This window comes from Sinocyclocheilus grahami, unplaced genomic scaffold, assembly GCF_001515645.1.
Source record: "Sinocyclocheilus grahami isolate Dianchi unplaced genomic scaffold, SAMN03320097.WGS_v1.1 scaffold282.1, whole genome shotgun sequence".
Classification (NCBI taxonomy): domain Eukaryota; kingdom Metazoa; phylum Chordata; class Actinopteri; order Cypriniformes; family Cyprinidae; genus Sinocyclocheilus; species Sinocyclocheilus grahami.
The window spans coordinates 253,394-268,486 of NW_015505461.1; the positions used below are offsets into that span (position 1 = coordinate 253,394).

Sequence of the window (15,093 nt, forward strand, 5' to 3'; positions counted from 1 at the left end):
TTTGCTGGTTTATGCTGGTCCTTTTGCTGATTTAAGATGGTCCTTTTGCTGGTTTATGCTGGTCTTTTGCCAGCACATGACCAGCATAAACCAGCATAAACCAGCAAAAGGACCAGCTTAAACCAGCATCCCAGCGTCAAAACATACCTAACCAGCATATGCTGTTTTTTTCAACAGGGATGGCTACTAAAATTAAAAGCTTATTTTTTAATAAACTGTATTATTTATGCCATAACTTGTGTTTATACTTATGAAAAACATAATTGAAACAACATCAAGTGTGTATGTATATTGTGTGAATAAAACAATAGGATGTGTTGTTTACGTTTCTGAGCATGTGTAGTAGTGTAACCTGCACATGCCTTAAATCTGGTTACTTCGTTTATTCTAAGTGTCAGTTCAGCGCAGCGAAACTGTGGGTACATGCTGATGTTCTCCATTCGCAACGCATTCCTTCCAAATACCCAGATTGATTATTTTTTGACTGATCATTAATTTCCTTATAGCTTACGACAATGTAAGACATTGTCTGTCTTTTATATTGGCTCTATCTAGTGGTGGTTTTGGGTAACGTGTCTTTCGACAGAAGGAATTATGGTTTTCGTTTGCCTTGTTTTCCCCCCTCATAATTCTTGTCAGAATGCGTTAATTACTTACAACTAAATAATTACTAACAGCAGAACATGGCGCTTTAATAAAATCTATACACTGTAAGTCACTTTGGATAACGTGCCTGCCAAATGAATATGCTAATGTCTACTTCAAATGGTTTTCTAACCTTTCAATAACTATGAGCAGTCTTGTTTTGTATAATATGACAGTAATGTTTATTATTATTATACATTTTTGTTTTAAATAATAGGCTATATTTTCTTTAATTTACTTATATAGGCTTTTGGCATTTCTGTCATAATCTCACCAAGTCACCATTTTATAATAACATACAGCTAGGCCTAACTGGGACATATATAGTAGCACTGGCCGTGCCTTTAACTCATTATTATGTTTGCATTGTCAGTATTATGTTATTATTGTCAGTAAAATCCAGTACTGGTCAACTAAACCGTATGCATTGATATACTGGTACATAAACCCTTTTCAATACATATATTTATTGAACAAAACATGTCTTTTAATGACATTTAAGACACTGTGTGTTTTAAGCTTGCATTTACCCTTGTATGGGTTTGCTCTAAACTAAGCTTATATACATATATATTTATATACATGCTGCTGCTGATTGGGCTGACATGTTTGACACACCCACCAAACAAGAGAACGCATCTCAAACCCCGTTGCACACCGTTTCCAGGAAACATGTCGTTCAACCCAAACCGTAGCAAAACGGTGCACACCTTGCCACCTTTCTTTCAGTCTTTCCTTAATAATACACTTGATTTCATTCTTACTTAGAACATGAATCTGAACAAATAATTGATTTCAAAGGTCTTATCTCTTTTATCCACTGTATTGCTAATAATAGTGCAATCAGTTCCCCTGTATAAACTGATAACTCATCACTGATCCTTTTCCTTACTGATAAATGGAATTCTGGAACAGTAAACGGCTACTCAATCTAACACAGACCGGTTTGAGCTTGAACTTGCCCCTGCTGTTTGATCAGCGGGTGCAGGGCGTGGTTAAAAGCCAAGCTCTGCCTACATAAGTCACGTGGTACGATTTCGCGCGAAAGTTAGTATAGCTAGACCCTGAAAGGGAAGTTCCGGTGGGATCACAACAATAAGCTACTGCACGCCACCGAGAAGTGTAGGGACTTTATTCATACCGAAGAATGGCTCAAGCTCGGGTTACCGATTATTTTGCACAGAGTAAGAAGGGTGGCGTTGCTCGGTCTTTACGGTCCAAGGGACAAAGCGTGTCAGTAGATGTTGTGGAGTCAGCGGTGATCACTAAACCAAAGACGTCGTCCAGAGCTGCACGCTCTTCACGTAAAACGACGCGCGACCCCACCACACCAGAGCCGCAAAAACATGTCCAGCAGGAGTTCCTCAAAGTTATCGATGAGGCTTTATCGGCACAAGCATCGGATACCGCGACTGACTTGCGAGATGTAAGTAACGAGGGCTTAACGGCGAGTCCCCGAACTCCTAAACGGACCTCGGCGGAGTTTGATGTGTGTTCGGTGCTGTTCCCGTCCACAACTGAGCAGCACAGCAGCGCCGAGAAGCGAATGAGGGTCAATGCGAGTCTGAGCTGCAGAACTTCACCAGAGGAGCGCACGGTTCACAAGACTGCGAGGAAGAAGCTCGATCTTATGAGAAATGATGACAAAGAACAGGTAACGTTACCTATCGCGTAATGGTGACAGGACGCCAGTGTTGGGGGTAACGCATTACAAGTAACGGGAGTTACGTAATCAGATGTCTTTTTCAAGTAACTCGTAAAGTAACGCATTACAAGTAACGCGAGTTACGTAATCGGATGACTTTTTCAAGTAACTCGTAAAGTAACGCATTACAAGTAACGCGAGTTACGTAATCGGATGACTTTTTTCAAGTAACTCGTAAAGTAACGCATTACAAGTAACGCGAGTTACGTAATCAGATGACTTTTTTCAAGTAACTAGTAAAGTAACGCATTACTTTTTCATTTTTTTCAAATGTATTGATTGACAGCTCTCCTGTCCCCATGTAACCGACTTTAAAAAGTTATGACCAGTCTTGAGATGACTAACTGACTAGGACTATTGTAAGCAGTTTATGTTAACCGGCCACTGTCCCGTGAATGCATGTGTGTGTGCTTGGTTTTCTTTAATTACTGCTAACCCAGTCTATCTTATTTTAATGTAGAGCATTGAGCCTTTGGCCAACAGCACCCCTCAGGCACCTCAACAAACTGCCAGCAAAGAGTCCAAAAATACTGTTAATCATAATGCAAATAGCTCCCCTGTAAACAAAACAAGTGGAGGCGATAAGTCCAAGCGGACAACCAGAAGCAAGGTAACACATGGGGGGGTTGTCACGCCTGTGCAGGAACCTCCTGGTGTTTTTATGCTTGTCATTAATCAAGTTTATTTTGTTCTTTCAGAAAACGTTTACAAGAGAGGATGTGGCGGCATTGAAGTCCAAGCTGCAAAAACTGAAAGGACAATCTGAAACCGTGACGACTCCCTCACCTGCCCCTGTGTCGGCACTAACAGAGCTGAAATCGAGGCTCGATGCTGCCAGGGAGATCTCTACCAAAGTTCAGCAAAGAAAAGCTGAGCGAGTTGCAGAGGATGCTAAAGCTAGGGAAGCACAGGCTGGGCCTGAACCAGAGGAAAGGTGAGGTTCGCTGGCCAATGCGCCATTGTTTTCAGTTACCAGAAGTGGTTTCAAAATTGGAGTTCTCATCTCATGTGATTGTACGTACTTTTACTTGGTGGACATTTTAAAACCATTTGAAATCATTGCTTTATTAATCAACCCTGACCTCATAAAGCTTTAAATATCTTGCATTTCATAACAAAAGTTACATTATTTTAAGAGGTATTAAATTTGGGGACAGAAAAACAGGAATCACGATACGGTCTACAGTGACTATTAAAATGAATTCCACTTAAACTTCATATTAAACTAATTTAAATAAATGTGAACGCTACACGTTTCATGGTCATTGCGACATTGTGGTACGTTCTGCAGCAGTGGTCTTCCAACTAAAATTGCTTGAGGTCCAGTAATGAGCGGTCCCCATCGACCGAGATCCAGATAATTACATACCTAAAAACATGAATTTTTTTTTTTTTTTTTGCCAGACAAGGGTATCTGCAGGAAATTTAAGCTCAAATTTATGAATTTAAGACCTTTTTTTATGACTTACACAAATAAAATTAAAATGACCTGTAAAAAGCGGGATTTACAGTTCAGATTAGGGGTGTGCCATATCATACCGTCCACGATAATACCGGTATAAATTTTTTCATGATAAAAAGTGTCATCGTGATATCAATGATATAGCGACATGATGGCATATGGCGGATATACGATCCCTAGCGCGCACAACAACACCACAATCCCAATAGGTGTGTTCGATTTGAAGCAGCGCTGTGCAGACTGTTCGGGGTATAACATCAAAGTATCACGAGAGCGGTTCTAGAGCATATTCGAGAGCACACTCTTACCTTCAAAAATAGGCGAGGCGCATATCTTTAGCGAAGCGGCGTGGAGAGCCGCTTCTGGGATGCTTCTGAAACGTGCCGCGGCTCCGCTGGTGTAAACGCAAGCACTGACTAGAGTGGTCGGGTCGGAGCCGTAATGCGTAAATATAAGGGGTAAGTCACTCTTGCGGTATTTTGACATCATACACCGATCGTTCTGCTTCAAATCAAACACACAGCTGCTGCTGCCACCTTATGACAAAAGATTTACACTTCAAATTAGGTAGTCTTCCATCGATGACAGAAGCTCATTGGAAAAGGATGGAAAATGCCCTTCATTTTGTTTGCACTTATTTGCATTTATTGGTGAGTAAATAAATGCTGCTGCCTGCCAGCTGCAATCACCAATAAAACGTTGTTACATGTTTTTTTTGTTTTTTCTATATTGTCATTAATATCGTTATCGCAAATATTCTTGAAATGGCGTGATATAATTGAGGCTATATCACCCACCCCTAGTTCAGATACAGATTTTCACAAAATCAAAAAGTTTTATAAAATGGCAAACTTCAGTATTTCAAGAAAAAGTAGTCAAAAGTATCAATTATGTAAACAATTATCAGTCAATTATTCTATTAGTTCCGTATAAATACATTTTACTACTGTCTTTGTTTAGATTTTTACAATGCATTATCTTCTTGTCGACCCGCCAGTTCACATTTACAACTCTTGTGTGTTTGCTGCGTAAAAACATGGGTTGATTTTCACGTTGGTCTGAACAAGAACAGCAGACGGGCTTATTGAAAATGCACATTCATTTAATGCCAGCAGAAATATAGTGGTTTCTTCACTAATGGCAGTACACAAAGCAGTGCAGCACCTGACTTTGAAATGTGCAGTGCTCCTATTTATTCAATGAAATTATAGCCTTTTGAAGTTTAATCGCCACATTAAGCCATATCGCAATTCTTATCTTTCCGTCCCCAAATTTAAGACCTCCTGAAATCCTAAGACTCTCTTGTACCATTTAAGACTCTTTACATTTGATGCAACTAAATTCAAGACCTTTTAAAGACCCGTCAACTTTCCTAATTTTTGAGAATGCCATTGTTTTTCACTCACTGAAAGTTTAAGCTCTCTGTGCGCCACTCAATGCTCTCTTTACCGGCTGCATGTCTGACCATAGCAACAGTTAACTGTAGTATCAACACATGGTGCCGTAGGACCCAAATGCTTTTACTGAGCTGACCTTGATGTGCCTAATATAAATGGTATTTTATTAGAAAATAGCATTTAGTTATTTCATTGTCAAAATGGCTTTGCGGTCCGGATGGATGAATCTCATGGTCTGGATTCGAACCAGAGTCAAAGTTTACAATCAATCACTACTGTAAATTCATGTGAAGCGATTGCCCATTTACTGCTGATGAATTATGACCATAAATGCTTTATGATGTTTACATTGTAATTTGTTGTAAGAGTGCATATTATAATCTAGCTCATCTTGTTGAATGAGCTGCTAGTAAAGGGTAGACTTTTCAAAATAAGAGTGCTGGTGTATTTTGTGCTGGTTTATAATTAAGACTTGAAGTTTAATCGCTATTGAATTTTTGTACATAAATATTTTGAATAAAACATGTCTTGAGTACTTCTCATTTTATCTGTGCGGGTCTTAAATTTGATTTTAAAAGCTCTACAGATTCCCCCAGACATGCTTTGTTGTGTTAGTCTTCTGTAGGTTAACTTCTGAATTTCTTTGTTTCAGAGAGAAACCACCAGCTTATCAGCGTTATCACACTCTAGCACAGGATGTGCCGCCTGGCCTTACCCTGCCCTACCAATACAAAGTTCTAGCGGAGATGTTCCGCAGCACAGACACCATAGTCGGGATGCTGTTCAACCGCTCTGAGACGGTCACTTTTGCCAAGATCAAGCAAGGGGTCCAAGATATGATGCACAAGTAAGAGGCTGAATGAAACCATATGCTAAAATGTTTGTGTGCCAGTCAGGCTGCTGGCTAATAGTGTGGTCAATCTTATCAAAGCTAATCATATTTTTGCTTTCTTCACAGGCGTTTTGAGGAGAGCCATCTGGGGCAGATAAAGGGTGTGTACCCTTCTGCCTATACTTTTCGTCAGGAGAAAAACATTCCTTCTTTCAGTGCCACTGCAAAAAGGTCCAGCTATCAGCTTACAGTGGAGCCGGTCATTGAAGAGGGTGAGAAATGAGAGCTTGCTCAGGAACATTAACATTACATAATACAAAAGTAAAGTGACTTTATTGCATTAAACTCAGCATCTGCTCTTAGTTTGGGTCACTTCTAAGGTAAATTTGGGAACACAATATGCACCAACTTTCTTCCCATACTTGTAATGAGATGCACTTAACAAAAGAGAAGCTTTAAGGGCTCCCTGTGTTTTTCCGTCACTTCATTTTAAATGTTAAACAATCAAACGCTTAAGTAATTTGTTATAAATTATTTTTCTTAAATGCTTTTTACAGAGAAAAATATTACAGTAGTATTTTTTTTTTTTTTTACTTTTAATTTTATTAATATTCATAAAAATAATGGTTGCCATTTATTATTATTATTATTATTATTATTATACTGTAGATCTTTATTACTATTTTAGCAAATTGTGTATCCATAAAAACCTGGAATTTTTCTGTCTCATTTTCAATCACAATGTCAGAAAAAAAGTCAAATCGTGGAGCCCAAACCTATACTTTAAAGTTCTGAAATCATTGTTTATTTCATAAAACATGTTTCTGTCCCCTAGAATTTAACGGTACTCGTCCAGTGTTATCAGCCTCTCGTCTTTTGGAAAGAAGGCACATTTTTCACCAAAATCTGGTTGACGTTGTGAAGGGACACCACAAGGTAAGTACAGGATGTGCCTCAAAATAGTTTTGCTTGCATTTGTGAAACCTAGAAGAGTTTTAGATATTATTTTTGTTACAATTATGTCTTATGTTGGATACAGGTGTCCCTGGCTTCCCTAAACCCTCCCATTGTCATCCCTGATGACAAACTGACCCGCTGGCATCCGAGATTCAATGTGGATGAGGTTCCCAACATCAAGCCAAGTGATTTGCCTCAACCCCCTCAAACTGAGAAACTGACCTCAGCTCAGGAAGTGTTGGACAAAGCTCGTGCTCTCATGACACCAAAGGTGAGCACTTTAACCTTGTCTTTGTGCTCTTTGGGGCATTACTGGTTCCCTTTTCAATATGGGTCAGTAATGTGTCCAAGATGATGAAAAATCTAGTTTCTTTCCACATTTTTAAAACCCTTCATTTTATAAATTTTTTCAAAGAAATGATTATGCAAGACAAATGTAGTTTTGGGCATTTATGCCACAAAATATAAAGTCTGTAGAAATGGCATTTCATTCAAAAACAAAAGTATTACATCACTGACTTTTGTGGGTTGTCATCTTTCTAGATGGAGAAAGCCTTGGCTAACATGGCCTTGAAAACAGCAGAAACTGTCTGTGCTAAGGAGCCAGAGACCTCCGCAAAATCTGTTGCAAAGCCAGCAGAAACACCCAGTGCCCTTAAAGGAGTTTCTCAATCACTGCTGGAGAGGGTGAGTCAAGAACTACATCCACCCCCTATACTGTGTAGTGTGTTTACATGAATCTAATCAATATATTCTCCCTGATTCAGATTCGTGCTAAAGAGGCTCAGAAAGTGCACGCTGCTATGACACGGAACCCACAGCAGGAGGTGCGCCTGTTGATGATGTCACGGCTGCCAGAGTTGGCCAGGATCCTGCGAAATGTCTTTGTAGCAGAGAAAAAGCCGGCCCTCATCATGGAGCTTGCTTGCAACCGCATGATCGCTAGCTACAGATCTCCTCTCAGTTCTGGTTAGTGCAGATGTTTCCTGTTGGTTTTCCCACCATGTTTTTCTTGAGACCATAGCTGTTCCAAAACCTAGTGAGCTGCCTAGTGATATGTACTCACCCTCAGGCCATCCAAGATGTAGATGAGTTTCTTCATCTGAATTTTAGCATCACTTGCTAATCAGTGGATTCTCTGCAGTGAATGGGTGCCATCAGACATCATCACAATCCACAAGTAATCACTTAACAGCTTGTGAAAAGATACACCCGCGCACTGCAGAGGATCCATTGGTGAGCAAGCCATTTCTCCAAATTTACTCCAATTAAGAAACAAATTATTCTACATCTTTGATGGCCTGAGGGGGACTATAGAATTTTCTATATTCTATAGAACAGACTATAGAATTAGCTATTTGTGATAATGCACAAATATTCAGAACAGTTGTTAGTTTTATTATTTTTGCTAATAAGCTAGTTTTAGAACCGTGCTTATAATATGAGAACAATATCTTTCATATTTTAAGCATTTTTTTTTTCTCTCTCTAAATAACATTCTTCTAATTTAGACGAAATGGAGAAACATCTTCACCTGTTGGCCAAGTTGACACCTGCATGGCTAACAGTTCATCCAATCAGGAAGGATATGTATCTAAAACTGAATAAGACCATGGATCTGAATATTGTGCTGGACAAACTGAACCAAAAGATGAAGGAAGAGGAGTGTATTTGAGGAAATTCAAATGAGACTTAAGGAAATACCATGTGCAATATTTTATGGATTATGCCTGGATTTTAACTTTTAGATGACACAATGACATTTTAATTGTGTATGTTCAGTCAGTTTTGCATTTTACAAGACCATTTCAAATCTGGCGGTCACTACGTTTTTAACTGCTGTTTCCGTTGTATGAGGTTGCGATTTTGTTCTTTTGCATCTTGGCACTAACTCTTCATAAATGTAGACATGTAAAACGTGATTGGTACAATGTAGGACTAAGTTTGGCATCTTTGGTAACTTGGACTTCATGGTTCATCTAGTTAACCAAATGTGCATTGTAATTCATTTACAATAAAAAAGTTCATGCAAGCAATGTGTTTTCATATTCACAAAAACTGGAAGCTTAAGAGTCTGTACACAAGCTACCTCTGTAGCTGTATCTGAAATCACGTATTTTCCTACTGTACAGTAAGTGGAAAAACTAAGTGACAAGTGGTATGTCTGAATTCTGAGTATTCATAAAACAGTACCTGAGCGTATGTACTTCTGGCAAGATTCTAAAGTGTGCATGCAATGAACATTTTACTATCCCATGAGGCCAAGGATTTAAGAAGGCAATGATTGAAGCAGCACTATTGAAGGTCACATGATGATGATGACAATTACATACTATATAGAACATGCTTTTTGTGAAGTTAATTGATTGCACCTACTCAGTATGCAATTCTGGATGCAGTCCATCTCTTTCAGTTTCTAGTTCTTTCTCATGGTGGAGTTAAGACCATCAAAACCTCAAAGGGTTAAGAGCAGTTTTTTCTTGTAATTAGGAGCGCTTGTCCTCCTAATTTAAAAAAATGTAGGAGCACCTTTTGATCAATAAAACGATTCTGATCAAAAATTAGCCTTTCTAATATGAGGTGACATTTGAATCAAAGTGATTTACAGGGGTATTTTCTTTTTACCTTTGGCATGTTTCTAATTTTATTAAATGTATGCAGTGTTTCCTAGGATTTTTTCCAGTGGTGGTGGCAGGACTATTTCTCATGGACCACCTCCCCTCCCAAGAATCAGGTGCACTCAGAATTTAATTTATTTTAACTAAAAAGACATAGTAAACAAAATAAGAACAAATAAATTAATGACAATAGCAAAAACAATAAGATACAAATTAAATTAACAGTACTTTTTTTCAGTTAGGTCTAACTAATCTATTCAACTGTAAAATAACACTGGTTAGTCTTCACTGTATAATGAAAGGCAGCAGGAGGTTTATTTAGGCTGCTGTCTCTAAGACCTCATGCACGGATCGATTATACTGTTACACATGGCTCTATGCTTACTTTTCTTTTTAGGAGCTTTTGTCCTAATTAAAAAAATTTAGGAGCACATTCTGATCAATAATAAAACATTCTGATCAAAAATGATCCTTCCTAATATGAGGTGACATTTGAGTCAAAGTGACTTACAGGGGTATTTTATTTTTACCTTTGTAACGGCATAATTTATTTTAAAATTTCTATTTAAAACAATATAAGTAGAATGAGACATAAGTTACCAATCATATGAAATTAGTATTAATAAAAAAATTATTTGTACTACAGAGGTGGCACAGAAGAGTGGCTTGTAGGTACATTTTCAGACATTTAATGAGGCTCACAGATGGCATGAGTGCAATTAAATTCATACATTCATGTGGAGATTAAGGTTATAAATATAAAATTGAGTACAGAAATATTAAATGATTTAAATAACTAAAATTATACGATAAAAATGAAGCTAAATCCGCCAGCAGGTGGCAGCAAGTCACTAATTTTATCACTGAATCATTCATTCAATTGATTTGTTCGAACGCTGATTCAATCAGGAATGAAGCAAGTGACTGTCGTTATGAATGGGTAATCTTGAATCACTGACTCACTAGATTCTTTCAAAAACGCACTTTCATTGAATGAATTTAAACACAGCTGTGTTTGCTTTTAGAGATGTGCAGCAGCCGAGCTGTTACTATATTTGGAACTATTTTTGTTGAAGAAATAGAGCAAAATCAGGCAGTACTTGTTTATTGAACTGTTGTATTAAATCAATATCACATTTGCAAACTCCCTTAATGACTATTAAAAGTTGTCACTCTCCTTGTCGCAATCTGTGGGCGCACAGAAAATGAGAGCACGCGTGTGAGTTCTCAACATAGACTGCATAAAAACATGGATGTAGTGTCCATGACGTCACCCGTAGATTTCCGAAGAGCATTTTTGAAGCTCAAAATTGGGCGGAGGCGGCCATCGCCATCTTGGCAGCGCATCACCGCACGTCACTCCTGGATAATCGAAAACGGGCAAAGAGGCGGGAGCAGGTTGCTGAAGCCATGCCCACCTAGCTCGATGGTGGTGACAGCAGCGGCAATAAACCTATCACTCAATAGCCGCAATCCCGCGCCGAAATTCAAGTTCTGCTCTGTGTTCTCTGCTAATAACCCGACTGTGAACGATGCGAGCGGCATCACACATCATGTTGTCAAGCTGCAGCCGTGGCGGGGATGATTTTTGGTGTGCCGCAACAACAAAAATGCGCTACATGTTTCTTTTCCCCTCATTTTTTCCAATTGACGGAAATCCGTCGTAGACTCGCTGCAATTAACGGAAATCCATTAAAGATTGCCATCGTGAAGCAATCGTGGCGATTTCTGTGACCGTGGCTTAATCAGTGGTCCTATGTCATACAGTGAGAGAGGTTCAAAGACAGGCGTTTTTCCGGTCTTGCGACCAAAGATAGCCAACGATAGTTTTCTGACAGTGTCAGAAATTCAGCATGATCAACGCACAGTGTGTTTGCTGCAACGACCTGCGTCTACTCAGCAGCCAATGAAATTTTGCGGGCGTCTGTGATTCCCTCAGATCGCGTCTTTGATAATTCACACTGCGTGATTGTCACTCGTGCGAACGAGCACCGATTTGCCTCCGATTTCGGGCATTTGTCAAAATCGTGCAGTGTGAACTCGGCATTACGTGTGTCGCAGCCTACAATTCAATAGGTGTCATCATCGTACAGTCTACATGCTTGTCGTACCCAAGTTTAAACGATCCATGTCGCTACATGGGGAAAAAAGTGTGATAAAGAAATGATCTTCTAGGATTGCTAAAATCGTGCAGTGTATCCCGGGCTTTAAACAGGCATTGACAAGACTGTCAGTACTGTATAAGAGAGAACACGGGGGTTGATTGCAGCTTTTCAGATCCATTTAGATACTTCAGTTCAACCACCACTAAACAGCCCAGCACCTCTGCCTTCTGCTGTTTGATCAGCTCACATGCCGCATACAGGGTTCCTAACAAGAAAAAAACTAAACGTTACTCTATTGTACTGTTGGTACATTAAGCTGAATTCAAGGCATTCTGTTCTAGGCATTATGAAACAGCTTGGTGTAAAAATACACTACCAGACAAAAGTTTAGATATTTGACTTGAATGAGTTTTGTGTGTATATACAGTATACACAGAGTTCTGGGTAGATTTGTTATAAACTGCAATAGTCTGATTGCAAATTACATAATGAAAACACTGTTAGTAATTACAGATTAATTTTGACCCAACTCATTTAACACCTTGATTTGAATAAGATAATCTTGTACCATTTTGATGTTAAAAAAATAAAATGTATTCCATTCTTTGTTATCAACAACATTAAGTGCATTATTAAACATTATATTATGCCAAGGTTTGCCAAACTGGGGTTCTTCAAGTAACTGTAGAGGATTTGCAAGTTGATGAAAAGTTAATAATTCATGAAAATGTAAAATAAAGTAAAAACAAATGAGAATAAAACACTACAAATGTTTACGTGCAGGTCATGTGACCATTAAACAACATCGGAGAACTGTGAATATGCAAATGTTTTGTTTAACTTATTGTCTTAATCATTACCTTAAAATCACAAGTAAATATTACATCAGTGGCATTCCATGCAAACATAAATATACATCAATTTGTGCATTTTAATGTGTTTGAAAGGCAAAAGCCTTCCAAAGACACCGTACTAGATGGTTAAATGACTCACTGAATGATCATTCAAATGTGTTTGCCAGGAGTTGAGGAGGAATTCAACGTTGAGAAAACACTCCTTAAAAGCAGGCCCAGACTGGCCATCGGGAGCACCGGGAGAATTCCCGGTGACCTGGCGGCTGATTTGGCCCGCTGCCCTATTTTTTTTTATTTTACTCTTTAAGTACTTTATAAGTAATTCAGTTGTAGTATAGCTGAAGTAAACAGGTTTAATGTCTCACTCACCTCCAGTAGCCAGTAAATCATCAACGATCAGGACCTTCTGTCCTGCAGAAACAGCATCTTCCTGCATCTCCGCCTCGGCCTGAAACGATACTGCTGAATTACATAATGAACAGAGGCTTGCATTATAACTGCACATAGACTAGATGCAATACTGGATCATTTATAAACCAGAGTTACCTTTGCATACTCAAGACTATAAGCTACTGATAACGTGGGACCAGGGAGCTTCCCTTTTTTTCTGATTGGAGCAAATCCTACACCTAATCTCTGAGCCAAAAGCGGCCCAAACAGAAATCCTCGAGCGTCAAGTCCTAGGAGAGAATGAAGAAAACATCATTATAACAATACACCGCTGCTTGCCATGCCTTTCTATTAAAACAATTCTGGGACAAAACTGGAAATCTTCATGAAGGACTCCAACAGTTTATTAAAACCAAAGGTAGACTGACTTAAACATGAATGGATTTAAAAACAAAAGTTTGTCAAAATAACTTTGATATTGGCTTGAGAAAGCCTGACCAGAAAGTTTGAAGTCGTTTTAGAAGCTTGCCATTTGAAGGTAGTGATTACTACGCAGGTGCTTGGGCATTCTGGGTGGTTTATAGAGTGTTGCTACACAGGGTGTTCTGGGTGGTGGTTAGGCGGTTGCTAGTGTGTTCTGGGTAGTTGCCAGATGGTTGCTAGGGTGTTGCTGTGCAGTTTTTAAAGTGGTCTTTGTGGTTGCTAGGGTTTTCTATGCAGTCCCTTAAGTGTTCTAGGTGATCACTTGCTGATTCATAGGGTGTTTAGATGCTGATTCACTTTATGGTTGCTCGAGTGTTTCTTAGCTGGGTGACTGCTAGGGTGTTGCTATGCATTTGCTAGGATGTTTTGGGTGGTTGCTAGGGTGTTGCTGTGCAGTTTCTAAGGTGTTCTGTGTGGTTGCTAGCCTGTTCCTAGAGTGTTCTGAATGGTTGTTAGAGTGTTGCTAGGATGTTTACACTTTTAATTAGTCTATGCAGTTGCACAATAATTCCCAAATAGGGCCATTATGGTCACCAATAGGATAAAAATACCCTGTATGACAACACAAGAAATTAAAACAAATATTTCAGTTATGTCCTCTACTCTAGGTCCCGTGACTTCCTATAACGGTTCTGTAATTTCAATTGAACAACATACATTCCATGTATATTTCGAATATACATTACACAATATCACACTGACTATCCAACAGGAGTCCTGTTACAGGACTCTTAACAAAATCCTGGAAGAATCCCATTTCATTTAATCGGTTATCCTTATTTGACCCTATTAGGATCGGATCCTATAGGAATCCTTCTCTTTTTTTTCCTGGCACAAGTGTTATCAGGAGTTTTGCAACTTTGAACCTTGTAATGTGCCACACTCATACCTACTGAATGAAATCTGCACTCGCTCTTACCGACTATAAGATCCACCTGAGGATACGCGCGCCTTGCGTGCTCCTCAAAGAGATCGGTCACAGCAGCCAGAGCCTTCGGATCCTTCAAGACTGGAAAAATATCCCTGCAGACGAACAGCACAGACAATCTGAAACTGCCAAACCCGAACATCTCTGTCCCGTTCTTCCGCACCGCTTTTAACATGCACGCTCATAGTAAAATGGCATTGTAAATGAATAACGGTACTCACTTGAACGGAATCCCCTTCGTAGGAAAATCAGGGAAAGTTCTAATGCACTTGGAAATAAGATCCAGTTTCCCTGCCATGGCACGCGCTGCGAATGTTTGGACTGAGACAGGAAGATGTCCACGTGCTCAAGTCAACCACTAGCACACGCTTCCTCATCACATGACATTTACGTCATCGAATGTGGAAGAGAACTGCTTTTAATAAGGGTATTTGTTATTATTATTATTATTGCCACACACATATAACATATAATAATGTAAATCACTTAAAATAATTCTACACGTAGTATATAAATACAGCCAAAGGATCATTCCATCGGTAATAAAGGAGGGGAGAACGGAACCAAAGGACAAAATCCCAGTGGATTGCAGCTGTAGTGAAGGAAACAAACAGATATATTCTACACAGCATAACAAGCAAAGTGTCTCCTCATTACTTTGCTTAAAACATTTATATATATATATATATATATATATATATATATATATAAGGGGCA

The 15,093-nt window shown here is 39.0% G+C and overlaps 2 protein-coding genes across 2 annotated transcripts; one reads left to right on the top strand and one right to left on the bottom strand.

Moving 5' to 3' along the window:
- Window positions 1-1,687: 1,687 nt before the first annotated feature.
- On the top strand, window positions 1,688-9,034 carry LOC107600340 (DNA replication factor Cdt1-like). Its single transcript, XM_016292207.1, has 10 exons — window positions 1,688-2,299; window positions 2,811-2,960; window positions 3,049-3,284; window positions 5,862-6,056; window positions 6,168-6,313; window positions 6,877-6,977; window positions 7,081-7,269; window positions 7,542-7,685; window positions 7,766-7,967; window positions 8,510-9,034. The coding sequence occupies exons 1-10, from the start codon at window positions 1,793-1,795 to the stop codon at window positions 8,671-8,673; spliced, it is 2,034 nt and encodes a 677-aa protein (XP_016147693.1). The 5' UTR covers window positions 1,688-1,792; the 3' UTR covers window positions 8,674-9,034.
- Window positions 9,035-11,678: 2,644 nt separating this feature from the next.
- aprt (adenine phosphoribosyltransferase) lies at window positions 11,679-14,704 on the bottom strand. The gene is made up of 5 exons (XM_016292238.1): window positions 14,598-14,704; window positions 14,368-14,471; window positions 13,122-13,255; window positions 12,945-13,023; window positions 11,679-11,986 (listed from the first exon to the last, which is right to left on the bottom strand). Exons 1-5 carry the CDS (start codon window positions 14,672-14,674, stop codon window positions 11,847-11,849), a joined length of 534 nt encoding a protein of 177 aa, XP_016147724.1. The 5' UTR covers window positions 14,675-14,704; the 3' UTR covers window positions 11,679-11,846.
- Between the last annotated feature and the right edge of the window lie 389 nt (window positions 14,705-15,093).